Genomic DNA, 20,913 nt, shown 5'->3' on the forward strand with positions numbered 1-20,913 from the left:
GGCCTTGGCAATGGTGGGGGGCTGTTTGGCCCGGCCCTGTGCTGGTCTTGCTGCAGCTGTTTTTGCAAGATCATATTATGTAGCATAGCACATACCATAACAATTTGGGTACATGTAGTTGGTGTGTACTGCAAGGCTCCACCAGATGTGTCCAGACACCGGAACCGTGACTTGAGCAGCCCAAACACACGCTCTATTACATTACGTGTTTGTGCGTGTGCCTCATTATGGCGTTCCTGTTCAGGTGTGTGTGCATTTCTGATGGGTGTCATCAGCCACGGCTCCAGTGCATAACCTGCATCCCCCACTAGGTGTCCGTGCGGGATGTCCCCATTGGCAAATGTCTGGTACAGCTGCGTCAAATGCCAGATGTGGGAATCATGGTAGCTCCCAGGACAGCCAGCACACACATTCATTATTATGCCCTGGGCATCACACATGACCTGGCAGTTGATGGAGGGGAAGCCCTTGCGGTTGATGTATGCCCTACCCCACTCACTGGCTGGTGCTTTGATGCATATGTGCGTGCAGTCTATTGCACCCACTACCTCAGGGTATTCTGCTATTTGCTGGAAGAGATGCATATTGCTGGCCAATACCTCACTGGCATTGGGGAAATATACATGATCACTGACATGTGCTGACATGGCATCCAGAAACTGGTGCAGTACCCTGGAGGCTGATGCCTGTGATATCCCCATCATATCACCAGTTGGTCTCTGGAAGGTACCTGTTGCTAGTATTCTTAGGCCAACACATACCTTGGTTTCCACTGGGATGGGTTCCCCTCTGTTGGTTCTGTGTGTGAGGTGTGGCCTGCACAGCTCCACTATTTGCTGCAGGAGGTCTCTGTCCACTCTATAGCGCTCTACTATCTCCAGCTCATGTAACCCGTGGTAGGTGACCCTGGGCCTGTACACTCTTCTCTGTCTCCTCACTGTGGGTTGTCTGGCACCATCTGCATTGTCACCACCCTCAGCAAGTCACCTATGTCTCATTATGACAGCTATGGCAGCCCCTAACATTTCTGCTCTGAGTTCAGCTTTTTCAGTTTTCACTTCTAATAGCTTACCCCTGTCTTGCAGTGTCTCTTGAGAGAAACATCCTGCACTGCTGTTTGCAGAGTTTTAAGTGCTGGGCTACTATTCTGCCTGTGTAATTGCCTGCTTCTAATTGTTTTCACCTGCTAGCTCCAGCAGTATTCCCTGCTAGCTTCCTACTAAATCTGTTGCTTCCTTTTTCCTCTCTGTTTCCTCAGGGAGGAGCCGTGTGCAAACCAGCAGAAACACGCTCACAGTGGCTTACATGCACGCACACATGCTTACACGGTTCAGAATCTGCTTATTCAGGTTAAAACGCTCGCACACCCGCGCAAACAGTGTTAAACATCTCCCAACACGCTCCCACATGCTCAGTCTGCCTTACACGTGCGCACACTGCCTTACTCGCTCTTCATGGCGCGCACACGTGCGCATGCACGGCCAGCAAGAAATTTCAGTGTAGGCAACAGTGTACACCTTCCATTTCTTGACTTTCTCATGCTTATCTAGTGGCACAGCTCTTTCCATGATATCTGTCTGACATCTGTCATGTAACTCTGACCTCCAATGAACTGCATTTCTTTCTACCATTCCCCCCTGTGATGTCACCTATCTCCTACTCTGTTCCTCCCCCTTCTGTAACTCTTACACTACTCAGACTGTGCTCATTTGCTATGTGACAGTGGAATTCAGTATCCTAACACTCATTTGCATCAGATTGCCTACTAATGCTTAGTTACATGTCTTAGACTCAGCTTCCCCCCTTAGCAATCACTACACGGTGGCCATGTTGGTTTTGGTCTGCTGGTCCCTGCATTGACATTCCATGTATTGCATAAAACCCACATTTGTGGGTTTATAACCTTCGTTTTTATGTTTTATACAGCGCAGCCCATTTGCGCTGGGCTGCGCTGCGTTTAAACATCGTCAATCACCGAAAAAAAAATTATATTTTTAATATATTTGCATCAGGTTACTTTGCCAATGGCCACATATTTGGCCATTGGCATGCTGCCTGACACATATGCACCCTTTATTTGGAGCTGACATAGCTCCATTGCAGTTTTTGCAGAAACATACTCAGTTGTCAACTGAGTACATTTCTGCAGCTAAAACGGCTCTTACACGGGCTGTTCTGGGCTTCCTGGATCGCTAATCATCCTCATTTGCCTGCTATTTGGCTGCAAGTGAGGTGATTAGCTTATCCACGCCCATTCCATGTAAGAGACGTTTTAGCTTGTCTCTTACACGGACTTTGGGCTGTTCCTGGATCGCAAAGGCTGCATGGAGTCTTACACTACTCTTAGACACCGTGCAAGCCTTCGTAAATCTGGCGCATTATCTTCAGTAGATTGTGAGTGAAGTATGTAGATTTCTTAAACTCAATAGACCCACTTGCATATATGTGTTTTTCGGGTTCCTATTAGAACGACGAAAATGCATTTTGTCAAATGCGTTTTCCTCGAAACATATAGAGCGAACAGGCAAAACAGCGAAGTGGCTATTCAGCGAATTCTTTCCCTGGGAAAGAAGTCACTTGACTGCTTTGTTGTTTTGCCGTGTTCTGCATTGTAGAATGGTCCCTTGTCCGGTATAGCTCCCAAGCGTGAATGTGCAACAGTTACTGACCTTAGGGTTAGGGTGCAGGTTAAGGTAAGTGCATATGTATGAAAGTGTTTACTGTTTTTATTTTACATTAGATGTATGGTTGAGTTACATGTGTATGTGTTTTCAGCTGTTTACTTTTGTTTTTGGGGGAGGGTAGAATTAGGGTTATGGTAAGTGTGTATGTGTTTAGAACTGTTTATGTAAATGTGCAAGAGTTACTGACCTTAGGGTTTGGGTGCGGGTTAAGGTAAGTGCATATGTTTTAAAATGTTTACTGTTTTTTTTTCTGTTAGATGTGTGGTTGGGTTACGTGCATATGTGTATTTAGTTGTTTACTGTTTATTTTGGGGGGGTACAATTAGGGTTAGGGTATGTGTGTATGTGTTTGGAAGTGTTTAATGTTTTTTTTTCTTTGGTTGGAGCAGTGATTTCTTTCCCTAGGAAAGAAATTGCTGTTCTGTGGTTTTGACATTTTCAGCTTTCGCTGAAAATGTGTCGATGAAACATCGTTTACTGTTTTCAGCATTCGATGTTTCAATATAGACCCATGTTTTTCATTGCTACAAATTTATAGAATATATAATTATTCTCCCTTCCACAATGTTTAATATTTATAAACCTGTGAGAAGTGAGAAAATAGCTTCAGTTACCACATAGGTGTGTAGCAAGGATAATGTTTCTGGGTTTTAAATTACCATAGAGCAGTAAATCAGAACTTCATTAGGTGTAATGTTGGCAACCATTATTTCGGTTCTAGTTATATGCATGTGCCACTTAAATATCATTCAGTGATGTATAATCTAATGATAAAACTCAATGCTACCCCTAACACACACATAGTGATAATGCTTAAGTCAGCTTTACAGCTTGTTCTTGTGTTCTACTACTGTAGAGAAAGTAATATATACAAAAGTATAAACTGTTGAGTTATCTGGACTGCCGCAGAACTCCTTACAGCACCTGACATATTCGACATGCAAGTGACCTAAAGACACATCTCCATATCTTCCTGTGCTGTATGCATCTCTGAAATGATACTTACAAACTACTACTCATGGATTCTATCATTCTGAATTTACCAAGCATCAATGGCAATCAAGCTAGGAGTTCCTGAGATGACTGGAATGGTAAAATCTCTCCACTATAGAAGCAAGCTGTGCATCACAGGATACCTACAAACTAATCATTTTGCACAAGAAAAAGTAAAAAAAAAAAGTAAAAAAATAAATAAGGTAAAACCAACAGGTAGTGCAGAAGTAAATGCAAACATCTTCTAAGTTCACTTCAAACTAAGCTATTCCTTAACTGAAATAAATTTATATGAGTATATAAAGTACAGTTGTGTAAAATCTTATCATAACCGTAGATATCCTTTTCTTCACTGATGCAGTATTCTTAACATTAAAGATCCCCTGGCAAGGGTGACCAGATGCCTGGCCAGTATACCAAAGCCTTTAGATTCCTTTAAGGTACACTGTATGTCACACGTATGCTCCTTGCTTAGTGTAGGGCATAAAGATGACATCCAGATGTACCATTCTGAGACCTGAGAGCCCCAGTAGAAATGCCAGTCCGAGTAAAAAAAAGGTAGACAGTACATCCAGAAGAGCAAAGGACCAGGGGGAGGATGAAGGGAGTGAATACTGCAACAGTGAAGGGAAGGACATTTACTGTTATGGTAAGATTTTACACAACTGTACTATGTCCTTCCATTTCACTTTTCAGTATTCCTAACATTAGGGAGAGTGCCAAAGCTCAGGCAGAAACTTGGGAGGAGGAAGGACCAGCAGTGCCCTTTAGAAAGCCATGAAGTGTGGCCCTAGCAAAACCAGCTCTAGCTCTGGAAATTCCATCCAACTTGTAGTGCTTGTTAAATGCATGCACAGAAGTCCAGTTAGCTGCCTCAGGAATAGAGTTAGTATCCAAACCCTTGAAGAAATAGTAGAATGAGCCTTAACAGAAAGGCTCTTAACATGGAAAGAATAACAAAAATACAGTAAAATCTCACTTAACCGGCACCCGTGGGGATTGGTAGATGACGGTTAAGTGTAGTTTCCAGTTGCTTGAGAGCCACTTTACGATTTTTGATTGGCTCGTATACCAGCATATGAGCCAATCAAAAATCGCAAAGCAGAACCTCTTCTGTTCAATCTGAAACAGCCCGCTGTTCAGCATTGAACAGAAGAGGCTCTGCTGTGTGATTTTTGACTGGCTCATATGCCGGTATACGAGGCAATCAAAAATTGCAAAGCAGAGCCACTTGTACTCAATGCAGAACAGCAGGCTATTCTGCATTGATTAGAAGTGGCTCCACTTTACAATTTTTTATTGGTTCGTATACTGGCATACAAGCAATCAAAATTGCTGGTTGCTTGGGAGTGCCAGTTGCTTGAGTCCCGGTTAACAGAGACTCTACTATAAATAGTTTTTGATATCCAAGAGGAAATATTTTGCATAGATACAGCTAATCCTAAGGACCTAGGATGAAAAATAAACAAAGAGCTAATCAGATTTCCTAATAGTCTTAGTCATCCAAATAAAATCTGAGTTGTCTATGCACATCCAGTGTGTGCAACACCATCTCACTGGTAGACTACTGAGAAGGGAAAAAAGTGGGCAAATGAACAGACTGATTAAGAGATAAGTCATTAACCGCCTTGGGCATAAAAGAAGGATTAGTATGCAAGGACACCCTATCCTTATGAAACACCAAAAAAGGAGGACAAGCCATAAGGGCTTGAAGCTCAGGCACCAGTCTGGCAGAAGTAAAGGCTAACAAAAGTACAGTCTTCCAACAGAAATGTTGCAAGGAAGCTTCCTGGGAGGACGAATATGAAGGATGCCTTTAAGGAATTGTTTAACTTCAAATCTAGAAGCCAAAGGAGGAGGTAAAGGCAGACAAGCAGAGATAGCTGACAAATGGGCCTTAACAGAAGAATACTTCAACCCAGCACTAAGCAATCCACACAGGTAAGAGATAACCAAAGGAACATTCACAGAACGTGGATCCAGGTTACGAGAAAGACACCAAACAGAAACCCTCTTCCATTTGGATAAGTTTGATTTCCTGGTACTGGGTTTCTTGGCTTCCTGCAGTACCCTAAGCACATCCTCAGAAAAGAGATGTCTATGTGGAATCAAATTCCTATCACCCACAGTGTCAGTTGAGGAGTGGACAGGTGGGGATGGATGAGATCCCTTGTCTTGAGTGAGTAGGTCCACCCCCTGAGGTAACTTGTAATGACTGCCCATGGCTAAATGCAGAAGAAGAGGAAACCAATGCCGTCTTGGCCAAAAGGGAGTCAACAACAAGATTTTAGGAGCATTCTGTTGAATTTTGAACAGGTATTTTGGAATGAGAGGAAGGGGAGGGAATGCATATAGAAACATCCTCTTTCAAGAGAAAGATAGGGCACCCACCTTCCAAACCAGGGGACCTGGGACTCTGGTGCAAAAAAAGAGAAAGTTGTCTGTTCAGCAGGGGAGGCAAATAGATCTATTTGAGGAGTACCCCACTGGTGGATAATGTCCAGAAACAAATCCATGTGAAGCATCCATTCATGGGATTGAGTTAAGGACCTGCTCAGTGTCTGCCACAATGTTTTGACCTGAGGGGATGTAAACTACCTGAAGAGTCACTTGATACTGGACAGCAGGATCCCATACTAGGAGTGCCAGCTGGCAAAGAAGATAAGATCTTGTTCCCCCCCTGTTTGTTTACATACCACATCATTGTGGTATTGTCTGTAAATACCTTGAGAGGTCCTGGGGAGAAAAGAGGGCGAAAAGCTTGAAGCACCAGCAGAAGAGCTCTCATCTCCTTGACATTGATGTGCTCTTTCTGATGAAGAGGTGACCATACTGCCTGTACTTTTAGGGAGCCAAAAGCTGCTTGCTTCCCATCCCACATTTGAAGCATCTGTGAACAACTTCTGAGAGGAAAAAGGGTTTGAAAAGAGAGCCCTGGGTTTAGAAACAACTGCTGTCTCCACCAATGAAGTTCCTCCTAAGAAGGAGTCAGAAAAGACCTCTTGAAGGTTATGATAAAACCCGAGCTTTGCAGAAGAGAAATGGCAAAATAAAGATTTTGCAAGAGGATCTTTGAGAGGATGCCTGAAACAGGAGGTCATCCAAGTAAGGAAATACCTGGATTAGTTGAACCCTGAAAAAAGCAATTACATGAGCTAGGCATTAGGTGAATACCCTTGGGACAGTAGACAGGCAAAAGGCAAACCAGAGAACTGAAAATACCAGGAAGCAACAGAGAAACTTAATAACTTCCTGAAAAGGGGATAAACAGGAATATGGAGGTAAGCATCCTTGAGATCCAGAGAAACCATAAAAGACTGGGGAAGCAGCAAAGTGAACAAAGTCTGAAGGGATAACATTCAAAATGAAGGAACCTTTAGAAAAAGTGTTCAGGTGAGAAAAATCCAGAATAGGTTTCCAAGTGCCCCCTTTCCTGGGAACCAAAAATATTCTGGAATAAAAAACCCTTCCCCTTTTGAGCAGGTGGAACCTCTTGAATAATTCCCTGAGTCAAAAGATTCTGCAGCACCTCTGGAAAAAAGCTCAACTAGTCTTGAGGTGACTTAGGAATGTCCATGAAGGGGGGAATTGATTTCCAAACCATGAAATACTCTTGGCAAATGACGGAAAGAACCTAAAAATCCTAGGTTATGGTTAACCAGACAGGAAGAGACAAAGAAAGATAAAGATGAAGAAAGAGGAATGTGGCAGGGAAGAACCAGGTAGTCAGACAGCACCTGGTTTATCTGGAAAGGAAGGCTTTTGAGCAAGAGGGGTCTGAGTAGATTTGGTGGAGGGAACACTCCTACCCCCTTTTCTTATCTTTAGGAGGAGGACAAGACTGCCTTCTATAAAAGATGGTTTAGGAGGATAGTTTCTCTGGTACTTAGGCACTGGAGAAACAAAAATATGCTTCAGATTCTATACCTCCTTGCCTTTCTCCTGCAGGGACTTGAACAAGTCAGCTGCAACAACAGCAAACAAACATTTGTTGTCCAGAGGAGCATCTGTCAACTTAGCCTTAATATCATCAGGCAGAGGTTGAAGCCATAGCCATGAATATTCCCTCAGCACAGAACCAGAAGCAATAGCCCTAGAGGAAGCATCTGCTGCACAATAACTACATTTAATAGAGTGGCAAGCTACCTGGGAAGAACCCACTAACAGAGACAAGGCAGAAGTCTTACTCTCTAAATCAGGAAGGTCAGAAATAACCTGACAAGCCTAAGACAAGAAAGCCAAAATATATCTGGTCATATGAATCTGGTAATTAACAGCCCAAAGGCTAGGGTGGCTAAAGTAGAAACCTTTTTACCCAGCCTTTCCATAGTCCCGGTGTCCTTATCAGAAAGAAGGTTAGTAGAAGGCAACAACTTAGAAGGCTTATCAGATGCCACAGAAACCACTGAAGGGTCACCAGATGGACACTTGTAAAGGAATTTACAGTCATCAGGCAATTTATAAAACCAATCTGGTTTCTTAGGAGCAGGAGGTTGAGAATATGAAGCCTGAGAAGCTGAAAAAAAAGCATCCAGTAAAGCAGCCAAAACAGCAGAGGGTCTAGGAGACTCCATATGAAAGAGCTCATAATATCTCCTCTGCACCTCAGAGACCTGGGAACAATCCTGTTTACAAAAACTCCATCATCCTAGCAATGGTATCCCCAAAAGAAATTTCCTCAAAGGCAGATTCAAGACTAGTAGACTCATCTTCCTCTGAACTGTACTCCAGAGTGGAAGGAATCTGGGTAGAATAAGGCAAAGATTTCTCATATGAATCTACCTCTTCAGAGGAATCCTGATCCCTAGATCTCTTGAAAGGGGAGGATGACCAAGTAGGAGCCAGAACAGAGACCCCCTGAGGAGGCTTCAAGCCCATCAGAGGGTTAAATAAACCCTGTGTAAAATTCTGCCATTCACTTTAAGGGTATTTGGGAACAGAAGAAACATTTGGTCTTTTGCTTCTTTTTAAGGGGACATCTGCATTATGAAAAGTAGAAGTCTCCGACATTAGCCTACACTCAATAATCATTGTCAGGACTTTTTCCCCTACCAGTATCCGAGGAACCTCTCTAGGTGGTAGCTCCACTTGAACACCTGAAATGGACATCTGCAATGCCTACAAGGATATGTGAGCAGCTGGATCCATGCTGGCCTCAAAAAGAGTCATGGCAGAGGACTCCAAACCCTGAACAAGCAAACCTCTGGGTTTGCATCAGCCTCGAGAGAGATGTCTAATGTAAGAGGCACAGCCAAAGAATCTGAAAAAACTTTTTTGGCCTTTTTCAAAGACGGCTTACGGACTTACCCTCCATAGAGTCTTTTGCTAAAAGTTTGAAATGCTGGTTTTCTAAATAAATAGGAAAGGATGAAAGACAACTGTGTAAAGTCTTAGGTACAAAAGCCTGACAAATATTGTAGGAAGTATGGTCGTGAGAAGCCCCTAAACAAAACAAGCACTGCTTCTGGCAGTCTTTATGGGGAATCTGTCTCCCACACTGGCACTTACCCTTTCTGGATGGCATGAAACCCCAGAACAATACAAAAGCAAGAACCAAAAGAAGATAAGCAAAAATCTCCATGGGGCACTTACCAAACAGCTAAGTACACCAGCAAAATGACTCAAGCGATCAGACCAACAATCAGAGATGGGGTTCTGACTGGTGGCAAAGAATTTCTGAGGATGGTACGTCCAGAGTCACCTTTATGTCCTACGCTAAGCGAGGAGCAAACGCATGATGTACAGCATACCTTAAGGTAACCTAAAGGCCTTGGTATACTGGCCAAACGTCAAGAGCTCCCTAATGTTAGGAATATTGCAGCATTGAAATGGAATGTCATCACTACGTTTTGCTTATGTATGTTCTAGTTATTTATTCTTTGGCATTTAATTTTTAGCTAAACTGTAAGCATTACATCTGCACTGCCACTTTGTCTGATGTACTCTGCAGTTTCAGTATAACAAAGTACTAATTATTGTGCTGTTTCACTTTTAATCACACTGAACTTTGTTTTTCCTTTGCAGCTATAAATCTGGGAATGTTTATGAAGGACAGTGGAAAAATAATGTGCGTCATGGAGAAGGAACAATGAAATGGGTGACGGAAAATGAACAATACACTGGGCAATGGGTAAATGGAACACAGGTAAGAAATGTCATCTGTTTACTATACTGTAAGTCAGAACTTATGCTTGCATATATAAAAAACAAAACAATATGCAGAAATAAAAGCTGGTACTGAATCAAAAAAATAACTGCATTCTGCTGAGACTGCAGAAAACTGATTAAACTTTGGGTATGTACTATGTCACAGATTTTACTTTAGGTGTATATTGCATCATGGACATTAGTTTTAGAAATACATTTACATAATTCTTTTTCCAAAACTTTCAAATAGTGCTCACATCATATACCTTATTTAAGTTTCCTGGGGGCATTTAAATTTTATAACCAACTAAAACTTTTACTTAGGAATCTACTCATGTGCCCGGCTAAATTGTGAGTCATTTGTGATTGACAACCTAATGTGGGGAATAACTGAGCACCCAGTAAAAACGCACATGGACAAAGGGCATACAGACTCTGCATAGAAGACTTTGCAGCCAGAAAGTGGCAGAGTTATCCAAGAGGTGTGATGCAGTACTCTAACCACCACACCACTGGGCTGCCTTTTCAATTTATTACTATTTTTAATTTGTAATATACATTGATTGTGCTACTATTCCTATTAATATTCAGGAACAGATAAGTACTTGAGTCAGATAGACTAGCAGCTCATTAATTCTCAGAAAACTAATCAGCTAAAGTATATTGATCTGTACTTATTTATAACTTGGTAGTAGCAGTTTTGATAATTTAAATCCATACCCTAATTTTAATTCTTCTGTCTTGTGTTATTTGTTTTGGGTATTTTAACTGTATCTGTATAAGATATAAAACAGTCCAACACCAAATAGCAGTACAAAGCAAAATCCAGCAAGTATTCCTTAATCAAATGGGTTTATTCAGAAAAATACATAAACTAAGTGACTCCACCCAAAAAGACTCTTCCACTAGTAAAACGTAGAAAATTGCACACACTGAAGCAGTCCAATTAAAGATACACCAACCATTTGGATGTTACATCCTGCAGAGGTCATTCCTTGTTTAGTCATAAAAGGGCCAATGTATCAAATTTAAAAATGTACATTGCTTCATTTATTTTAGTGACCTATGTCTATAGTCTTATGTAAATTTATTGTTATCAGCAATACAGCTCATGACAAAAAAAAAATAATGAGGAAGAGACTCCTGGATGAATTGGGTTGAAATCTGGAGCCACACAACTGTTAGGATTTTTATTCCTACATTTTCTCAGGTGCTGCTGTGTTCTAAACTGCGCACGCCTAAATGTCCTTTTGATACAGAAAAAGTTACAGGAGCATTTAATACAGTAAATGATGAAGAAAGCTGAACAGTTAAATATTTGTGTACATGAAAATTGCTAATATTACTTCCCCATTTTGTATCTGAAGACACAAAAACACAGATGGAACAGTGTCCACATGGATAAATTCCCTTATAAGGTGCTTAGTATAATTATTTTGAAATAGCTGGACACTATTCTTTCCCTCAAGCCGATACAGAAAAAGAAATAAGTCACATAGCTAGTAAAAACATTCAATAAATTTGGATCAAAAGAAGATACCTACTAATGTTTCCTTACAATTTCTATATTCTGTGTACCTAACCAGACACTTGCAGCAGTTGGGATGGCCACAAAGGCTCCTCCCCAGGAGAATCCAAGACATGAATACCCAGTACTACATGGATTGCATAAAGGCCCGATCTCTGTACTCAGTATCCTACAGGCTGCTTAGAGGTGATCAGTGCCTAGTTTATAAGGCATCCTTATATCCAGGCCTGATGGATCTTTTGCACATCTGCAGAACAATCAGCACTGAACACTAGATCCAAGGAAATGAATTTCAATTGTGACATAAATAGAACATGCTGGAAGGACTGATATGTGACTCAAAAGGATCCCTGTGTATTGGAATAATCTTCCCATCCACGTGAAGCAGATGTTATCTCTGACCCTACTCAAACAAAACCTTGACCACAAATTCACCACCAGGTCTGGCTTGCATGTCTCTGATTGACAGAGGTTGTCAGTAAGTAAAATATTCTCCATTTAACATCCCCCCAACAAATCCCTTAGCTACCTACTTATTAACATACCACCCAAATAGACACCCACGTTGCTCAGGGACACATTGGGTTGGGGTGCATGGCTAGGCTTGTAAAGGCCCTAGTGGTCCTTAGCCTAGTAACAACTTATGAACCTATGAACCTATGATGAACTATAGGAATACTCAATTATAAAATAAATAGGACAAGCATTCCTGCTGGAATCTCCCAGAAAAAAGTTTCATTTTTTTTTGTCATGGTTTTCTTTGGAATATTTACATTTTTATTTTCTACTTACAGAAGTGCATTCATAATAACTAACACAGAATACCCACTTTCCAAAAACTTAGGGGGGGGGGATTCAGTAAAGCCTACATGATTTTGCAATATGTAGACTAGTGCAAATAATTTTAGATTCTGTAAATGTCGCCTAGTGGCACGCAAGCACATGTAAACAGGGAAACTTCCATGCAATGCAAATTTCTGCTTAAGCAGATGAATATTATGCAAATGAGGCAGGTAGTGTGCTCCAAAAAGGTGAAAGGCATCTGTGTAGACTCTGTGTACATGGTCTTAGTGTACACAGAAATTTTCCACATACAAGAGTCTACACGGACAGAAGGGGATGTAGAAGTCTACAAATGTGGACATAACTCTCCTGAAAATAGTAGATGACATACATACATACATCTGCAAAACATACATTGGAGATGTTTGTAAAATGAAGGAGATATTTAAAACTAACAAGAAAAAGCATAAAATGGAGCAGAATAAAATGATGGTCAGCAGTTATAAAAGTAAAACGTCTTTAATGGAATCCAAATGTAAGCGTTTTCACAGTTACAAAGAGTGCTTCTTCAGATGATACTGTTAGTCAAAAACCTTCAACCCTTAAATACAGTGCTTAACATTCAAATGCACTACCTTCCTAATTGCTTGTTGCACATTTAAAGGAACGCCATCATTGCTACTGCAAAAACAGCTAGTACTAAATACATATACTAGGACTAATTACATTCAAGGCTGTATAATAAAATGTGTAGCTATAACCACATTACCTATTTAGTTTATGTATCTATACAATGTTTAAATTACATGTAAACAACATATAAAAAATATATTGCTCTACAACCCCATCAGTATACACACATTTTTTAACATCCTACTAAAACTATTTTATTTAAGCAGAGGTCTAGTTTTCAATATAGGTTTAATGGGGACTTTGTCATTCAAACCACTGCCACTGTCAGCTCTTAGTTTAATAATCCAGCAGCTTTTGTTTGATTGTCCTATTTTTAACATCTCCATGTCTATCTTCCAGTCTGGTTCTTTCCGTAACTAGGAAGTGAAATTTGTGTGTATCCCCTTTATGAATAACATGTTTAGCTAAGGCATTAGTGATGGTTCTAGTATTGATATTATATATGTGTTCCCTTATCCTATCACGTAGTCTCCGATCAGTCTTGCCCACATAGAATGAGCCACAGCTTATGCAGTGGGCTAAATAGACCACATGTGTAGTTTCACAAGTTGCTGTAATATTAAATGTGATTGTCCTTTCAAAATCTGGATGATAGAACTGTTCTGTTGGATTTATATATTCACAAAAGTTGCACCTATTACAGGGACTAGTACCCATTCCAAACTCAGTATTTCGCTGAGTGCTCCTGCCCACTGAACAACATAACCTTCTTTTCAGGGATTTCATATTTTTATATGTAAAACTCAGAATTTTACCAACAATACCTAGTAGCTGTTCATCAGCTGCTAGAAAAGGCCAAAACTTCTTATATATATATATATATATATATATATATATATATATATATATATATATATATATATCTATATATAGGCTCATAGGTTCATACTAGGCTATCTGCCCCCTGGGGCAATTATAAGCCTAGCCCGATTCTGTATGGCTTACACCACACCTTGATTTGAGTATACTGTGTCCTTTTTAAGGTTTAGTTTACTGTGCCTCTGTCTAATAGTGACACGGGAGTAATCCTTGGGACAAACCTATGATCCCCCATCCACCTATCGAGATTCTTCTTGAAGAGATTCAGTGAGGTGCTCTGCCTCACATGAACTCGAATTCTATTCCAGAGCGAAGGGAGCCTCTGGATTATGAACCTGTCCCTCCAGCAAGTTCTATTTATTTCCGTGCTGAGGTTCAAGTCCCTCAAGCATGTGGCTCTAAGGGATTTAGATTTACTGAGGTGGAGCATGTCCATTAATTCTGGATTTGACATAGCTTTGTATGTCAGGCATAGATCGCCTCGAAGTTGGTGGTATGCAACTGAGTAGAGCTGGAGTTTTTTTAACCGAACAGCATATGGCATCTGTTTGAGACCCTTGACCTTCTTGGTGAGATACTTTTGGGGTCTCTCTAATTGCTGCAGGTGTCGGGTAAGGTACATCCCAAAAGGGGCATTGTATTCTATGATGGGCCTGATGAGGGATGAATAAAGGGGCACGATTACCTCTCTTGATCTAGATGTGAAACCCTTCGTGATGAGGTGGGCTATGTAGAAGGTCTTTCTAACCACTTTGGCAATGTGGTTTTCAAAGGAGAGATTGCTATCAACTTGGGTCCCCAGGTCCCTAATAACTTTCTCTGTACTTAATGGGTTTCCGTCTATGTGGTAATTTGTGGGCACATTGTTTTTGCCAAAGGGTATGACTATACATTTTTTGGCATTTAGCTTTAAACCATGGCACTGGCACCAGTTATCTGTCTCTGTGAGACCTTTTTGAAGGATGTTTGTGTCAGCTGGAGAGTCGATTATGGCGCCCAGTTTGCAGTCGTCTGCAAACTTGGTGAGCCATAGTCCTCCCACATTTGTCTGTACCTCGGAAAAGTATATACCGAACAAGAGTGGTCCCAGGACAGAACCCTGTGGGATGCCACTTGTGACCGGTTTCGAGTCTGACATGGCTCCAGCAAATCTCACTCTGTGGGTTCTGTCTTTGAGCCAGTTTGCGACCCATCTTGTGACATAGGGGTTTATATTTAAGCTGGATAGCTTATCTATGATGCCAGTAGGGTATTGTGTCAAATGCCTTTGCAAGGTCCAGATAGGCTGTGTGGACTACCTTCCCTTCATCTATGGCTTTGTTGACTGTTTTGAAGAAGTCAACCAGGTTCAAAAGGCAGGATCTGCCCTTGACAAAGCTGAACTGGGTAGGATCTAGTGTCTGTAGGTCCCCAATGTCTTTGTTTATGAGCTACATGATGATCCTCTCCATAGCCTTGCAGAATAAGCTAGTCAGGCTTATGGGGCGATAGTTTCCAGGGTCCGTAGAGGCTCCACCTTTGTGGAGTGGGACCACTGTTGCTGTACGCCATTCTGTGGGCACATATCCTGTAGTGAGGCTGAGATTGTATAGCTGTTTTATTTGAGGGATTAGTTCCTCTTGGAGTTCATGTAGGGCAACCTGGGATGCCATCTGGTCCCATGGAAGCAGTGTTTTTGCTTTGGAGAGGGCAGCCTTCACCTGAGCATCAGAGATGTTTGGGAGGCAGCCCTCTGCGGGATAGATACTTGCTCTTTTGGGGAGGGTGGAGAAGTTTGCACTGAACCTGTCTGCCAGGATATTGGCGATGTCTGTGGGTTCAGTGTATTTTTTGTCATTTAGAATCAACTCAGAACAAGTCTGGGAGTTGCATCCCAGGTTCCTAACATAACTGAAAAAAGCCTTATGATTGTCTTTGGTGTCCTGTGCAATATTTCTCTCGAAGCTGGCCTTGGAGGATTTTATGAGGGATCGTAATTTTTTACTAGTACTGATCAGACATGCCTTCCCTATTAGGGATTTTGCTCTATCATGTAGTAGCTTCCTCCTTCTGTTGTACAGTTAATTTATGGCAGGGGTCCACCAGACTGGACGCCTGCCTTTGGATGATTGGGTCTTGGTTTTGTTTGGGATAGCATGATCCATGCATTCCTGGAGATGTCCGTAGAATGCGTTTATATAGGATTCTGCAGTTTGGGCCGTAGTTTCCACTGGCCCTGGGGCCTTGAAGGATTCCACTTTGGTTTTGAGAAGTGAGAAGTTTGCTTTTGAGAAGTTTTTCACTGTGGTTTTCTGGGCTGGGGGTGGGGTCAGGATGTGGACATCCAGTGAAATTAATTTATGGTCTGATCTTACCAATGAGGGATATACTTCTGGTGTGGAGCACAGAGTCCACATGTTGGTAATGATCAGGTCTAGTATGTTGTCCCCTCTTGTGGGAGTGGTGACTAGTTGTTCCATAGCATTTGAGTTTATAATTTCCAGGAACCTTTGGGCTAAGGTGCTGGGGCTTGAGTAGTGCTCCCAGTCAATGTTTGGGTAGTTGAAGTCACCCAATATAATGGTGTTCGGAGAGATCTTCATGTTCTCCAATGTTTTCAGGAAAGCCGAGTGGGATTCCTGACTTTGAGAGGGTGGTCTGTAGGATGCTATAAACTGAAAAGCAGTCTTGCCCACTGTTAGTTGCACATGGATGGTCTCCGATACTTCGTGCAATGCCACTAACCTGGAGGTGTGGATATCCTTGATAAATATGGAAACTCCCCCTCCTTTTGTGGTTCGGTCCGGGTTTTGGGGCCGAAAAGCATGATATGAGGTATAGCCTGGTAGTGCTGGGGTGCTCTCTGGAGCCTTGAACCAAGTTTCTGTCACTGCACAGATATCAATGTTCTCCATACTGAGGAGAGCTTCGCGTGCGTGCATCTTGAGGTTAAGACTTCTGGCGTTAAGCAGCATTACCCTTAGTTTCTTGTTCCTTGTGCTGTCTATGGGGGTGGGTTTGACTTTTGAGCCTTGCCTAAAATAGGCATTATGGGGGTGGCAAGAGCCTTTGCCAATATCCGAAAGCCCAGTGGTGACAGGTGCAAGCCATCCCTAGCGAAGCAACGTGGCTTGTCGAGCATGTCATCCCAGGCTGACAGACACTGGATCCCCTTTGAATGACACCAAAATTTTAGCCAATTGTTAAAATCGATCATTTTGTCTTTGTACTGTGGCATCATTCTAGGTGAGGGTAAGATGCTGCTCAAGGTCAGGGTCATACCAGCCTGGGCTACATGATCAGAGAGCTCCTCTATGTCTCTTTTCATTTAGTCCAGGGAGGTACGTCTCAGGTCATTCACACCAGCATGTACAATGACTGAGTCATATTTGTATTTACTTTGGAGTGACCTGAGTGCTTGCGTTATGTGGCGGATCCTAGCACCTGACAGGCAGCTCATCGTGACCTTCTCTTTATTCAGCCTGGTGAGCGGGACGTCAGTGTGTCTGACAATAGAGTCACCTATTACAAGAGTATCAGATGTGTTATTCAGCCTTAAGGACTGTGGCTGCTTGGCACACTGACTTTGTGGGCTATGTGTTATGCGTGTTTTGTTTTGAGGTAGCGTTTGCTTGGATGTCTGCTTTGGAGGTCTCTGTTGCTTAGGTAGATCTTTATTTAGAGCCTCCGAGTATGTTTTTGTGTATTTATGTGATTGGTTCGCTGATGTGGAGGGACTATGTGATACTGGAATTGTGTTGTGTGAGGTTACCTTCTCCTCCTGACTGGTTATACCAGTTTTGAGATGAGAGAGCTCAGCCTCCAGTTTGGCTGAATAGTTGCATCTCTTACATATATTTGAACCTGTTTGGAGGAGGAGAGGGTTGTCCATGTACATGAGACAGTTGTAACATTGCCTCAAAATTCCCAGATTCACCAGCTGGACTGGAGAGGAAACCATTGACTGACCTTTGGACATGCTAGAGTAATATAGGGAAACTGAATTTAAGACGGACCAATAGAGGACAGGGTAATCGTAGAGAGTATAAGAGTAAGTAGTGCTTATGGTTTAATAGTGCTAACTTGTAGGATTACTTAATTGGACCAGTGAAGGGCCTTAGAATGAGAATATGGTGTTTAAATTGAGAGATAGAGCAGTTCTAAGGGAAAAAGTGAAGAGCGGACTTTGTGGAGCCAGGAATAGTTTAAACCCAATTAGGCGGTGCTGCCCACTGTTGCACTATGCACAAAAACATGCAAAACCGTGCAAAAGAGGGTTTTAAGAGAGGAAGATGAAGGAGTTAGGAATTGACCCAAAATTGCCAATAAAACTACAGTTTCAAGTCAGTAACCACTCCCACAGGGGCAGGCAGGCTGCTCAATGTTTTTCACTGCCACTGATCAACAGAGAGACTTCCCTTTAGCCCAAGCAAAAAATGGCCTCCAAGAAACTTACAAACAGTTCAAGAACAGCAAGCCTGTAACTGAACTTTTTTAAATCTCAGAAAAGTGGGAAAAAAGCAAGATTTTTTTTTTTTTTTTTTTCAGAGATAGCAGAGGTTCACAAGTATCAACAAGTTATAACAGTGCAGTAAATGACCCCACACAAGAGTGCTAGGCCAAAGACAGATAAAATGCAAGTTTTGAGAAAAAACGATTTTAAAAATAAGTGCAAACAGGAAATTCAGTAAACAGCTCTAGGTTGTGCTCTAAATACAGTTACTAATGTAGAAATCAAGTTTAACAAGCCAGAAAATGCTCAAAATAGGCGGCTATGCAGAAAAACTTAGCAAATAAACAGAGGAAAAATACTTAAAATCTCAAAAGTGGTTCCTTTCTTCTCTCAGCGTTTTCTCCTCTTGGTGGGTGCTTCACCAACAGCCAACAAGCCTGAAAAGATGCCAAAACCACGAGGCAACCAGGTTTTAAGAGAGGAAGATGAAGGAGTTAGGAATTGACCCAAAATGGCCAATAAAACTACAGTTTCAAGTCAGTAACCACTCCCACAGGGGCAGGCAGGCTGCTCAATGTTTTATACTGCCACTGATCAACAGAGAGACTTCCCTTTAGCCCAAGCAAAAAATGGCCTCCAAGAAACTTACAAACAGTTCAAGAACAGCAAGCCTGTAACTGAACTTTTTTAAATCTCAGAAAAGTGGGAAAAAAGCAAGATTTTTTTTTTTTGTTTTTGTTTTTCAGAGATAGCAGAGGTTCACAAGTATCAACAAGTTATAACAGTGTATATATATATATATATATATATATATATATATATATATATATATATATATATATATATATATGTGTATATTAGTGGCTGTTCTAGCATTGCTTGAGAAATAAACAGGTAATCTTACTATGTTATGCTTATTATTATCCATCTTTTGAACTTCCATTCCCTCAGTTACATCAGAGAAGTATGGATGTGCCTTCTCTGTTCTTTCTTCCTTGACCTCTTGAATAATACGCCTAACTTTGTATGTACTATATCCCCTACTTAGAAATCTATGCTCCAATTCTTCTATTTCTGTCACAAAACCTTCATCCTTTTTGCATAACCTAGAAATTCTCATAGCTTGTCCCCTTACTATATTATCAAATACATGTGGGGGATGCATACTACTTCTGTGTAGTAGGGTATTTCTGTGACATTTTGTCCTGTGCACTTTAGTGCTAACTTCCCCTATTCATAGGATCATAGGATCATAGGGTCATAGGAAGTTACTAGGCTATTGGCCCTGAGGCCCTTATAAGCCTAGCCAAGAGTTTAGCTCATGCATAGACAAATCAGCACCCGATGCTCCTGTCTAGCAGGGACACGGGTGGAATCCCAGGGATGTATTTTCTATTTCCCATCCAGTTATTCAGATTGTGTTTAAAAAGGGGTAAATAGGTACTCTGCTTAACGTGGAGACAGAGTTTATTCCATAGATGGGGGAGTCTCTGGGACACAAATCTGTCCCACCAGCAAGTTCTATTGATGTCACAGATGAGGTTGAGGCCACGTGTGTGGGTTGCTCGAATGGAGCTTGACTTGTGGATATGCAGCAGTCACATCAAGGTGGGGTCCGAGTTCGCCTTGTATGCCAGACAGAGGTCACCTCTGAGGAGTCTGCATAAAACAGAGTAGAGACATAGGGGTTTTAGCCTATCTGTGTATGGTATATTTTTGAGGCCCTGTATTCTCCTGGTGAGGAGCCTCTGTGGTCTCTCCAGCTGCTGCATGTGCTTTGCAAGGTACATGCCGAATGGGGCATTGTATGCAATAATGGATCTTATAAGGGAAGAATACAGGGATGTTATGACCTCCTTGTCCCTGGATGCGATACCCTTATGAGGTGGGCCATGTAGAAAGCTTTCCATACAATGGAAACAACATGTGGTCAAAAGTCAGGCTGCTATCAATGTGGGTGCCCAAATCCCTCACAACTGACTGTGTGCTTAGAACATTGTTATTAATGTGATAATTTGTGGGGACATCTCTCTCCCCAAAGGGAGAGGCTTAGACATGCTTATGTCCAAATAGGAGATCTGCTCATATGAACATTCCATAGTAAAATTCAAAAAGGATGTAACACCATTAATATAAGAATTAAAAGCCTCCAAGTCTTCTTCTGTGCCTTGCCATATTAAAAAAGGTCATCTACAAACTGTTGGTAGAAGCATACTTGTTCACTATATGGTCCCTCCATTATTGCCCCTTGTTTCCAAGCGGCCATCACCAGGTAGGCGTAGCTATTTGCACAAGATGTGGCCATAGCTACACTTTCCACTTGCAAACAGATGTCTTTTTCAACCATAAATACATAAATACAGGAGACATAATAAATCTATGTACTTAGTATCATACTTACTATGCTTAGCCAAGTACTGTTGCAACATAATTATTCCATATTCATTAGGTATTTTTGTGAATAATGACTGAACATCTAAAGTTGCCAAAATGAGGTCAACCATGCTGGCCTGGTCCCTAAAAAAGCATATAAATCTCTCAGAAAATGTTTTGAGTCACATAAGATTATAGATATATATTCTAATAATGGTTTAAAATTTTTGTCTAAGAAAATGGAGATTGACTCTGTGCACCAATTTCTTCCCGAGACTATCTGTCTTAAAGGAGGGTTAGTGCTTGTGTATTTTAGGTATACTCTGTATGATTGGAATAAGAGGTTCCTCTATTTTAAAATACTTATGTAGGGAATACTCAGTAGCTCTAGATAATAAACTCTCTTCTAGTACGTTATTCACTCTCTTTATTATATTGTCCACTTCCCTATGTGTAGTCAG

At 41.4% G+C, this 20,913-nt stretch overlaps 1 protein-coding gene across 1 annotated transcript in view; it reads left to right on the top strand.

The window, feature by feature from the left end:
• LOC122816190 (radial spoke head 10 homolog B-like) overlaps positions 1 to 20,913 on the top strand; it is a 1,099,140-nt gene that overhangs the window by 364,362 nt on the left and 713,865 nt on the right. The window contains exon 7 of the mRNA XM_044088939.1: positions 9,702 to 9,822. Coding sequence (XP_043944874.1) covers positions 9,702 to 9,822 — 121 coding nt within the window. The remainder of the gene's footprint in view (positions 1 to 9,701; positions 9,823 to 20,913) is intronic.

The sequence above is a fragment of the Protopterus annectens genome, chromosome 12.part0 (genome assembly GCF_019279795.1).
Source record: "Protopterus annectens isolate FY-2018-M chromosome 12.part0, PAN1.0, whole genome shotgun sequence".
Classification (NCBI taxonomy): domain Eukaryota; kingdom Metazoa; phylum Chordata; order Ceratodontiformes; family Protopteridae; genus Protopterus; species Protopterus annectens.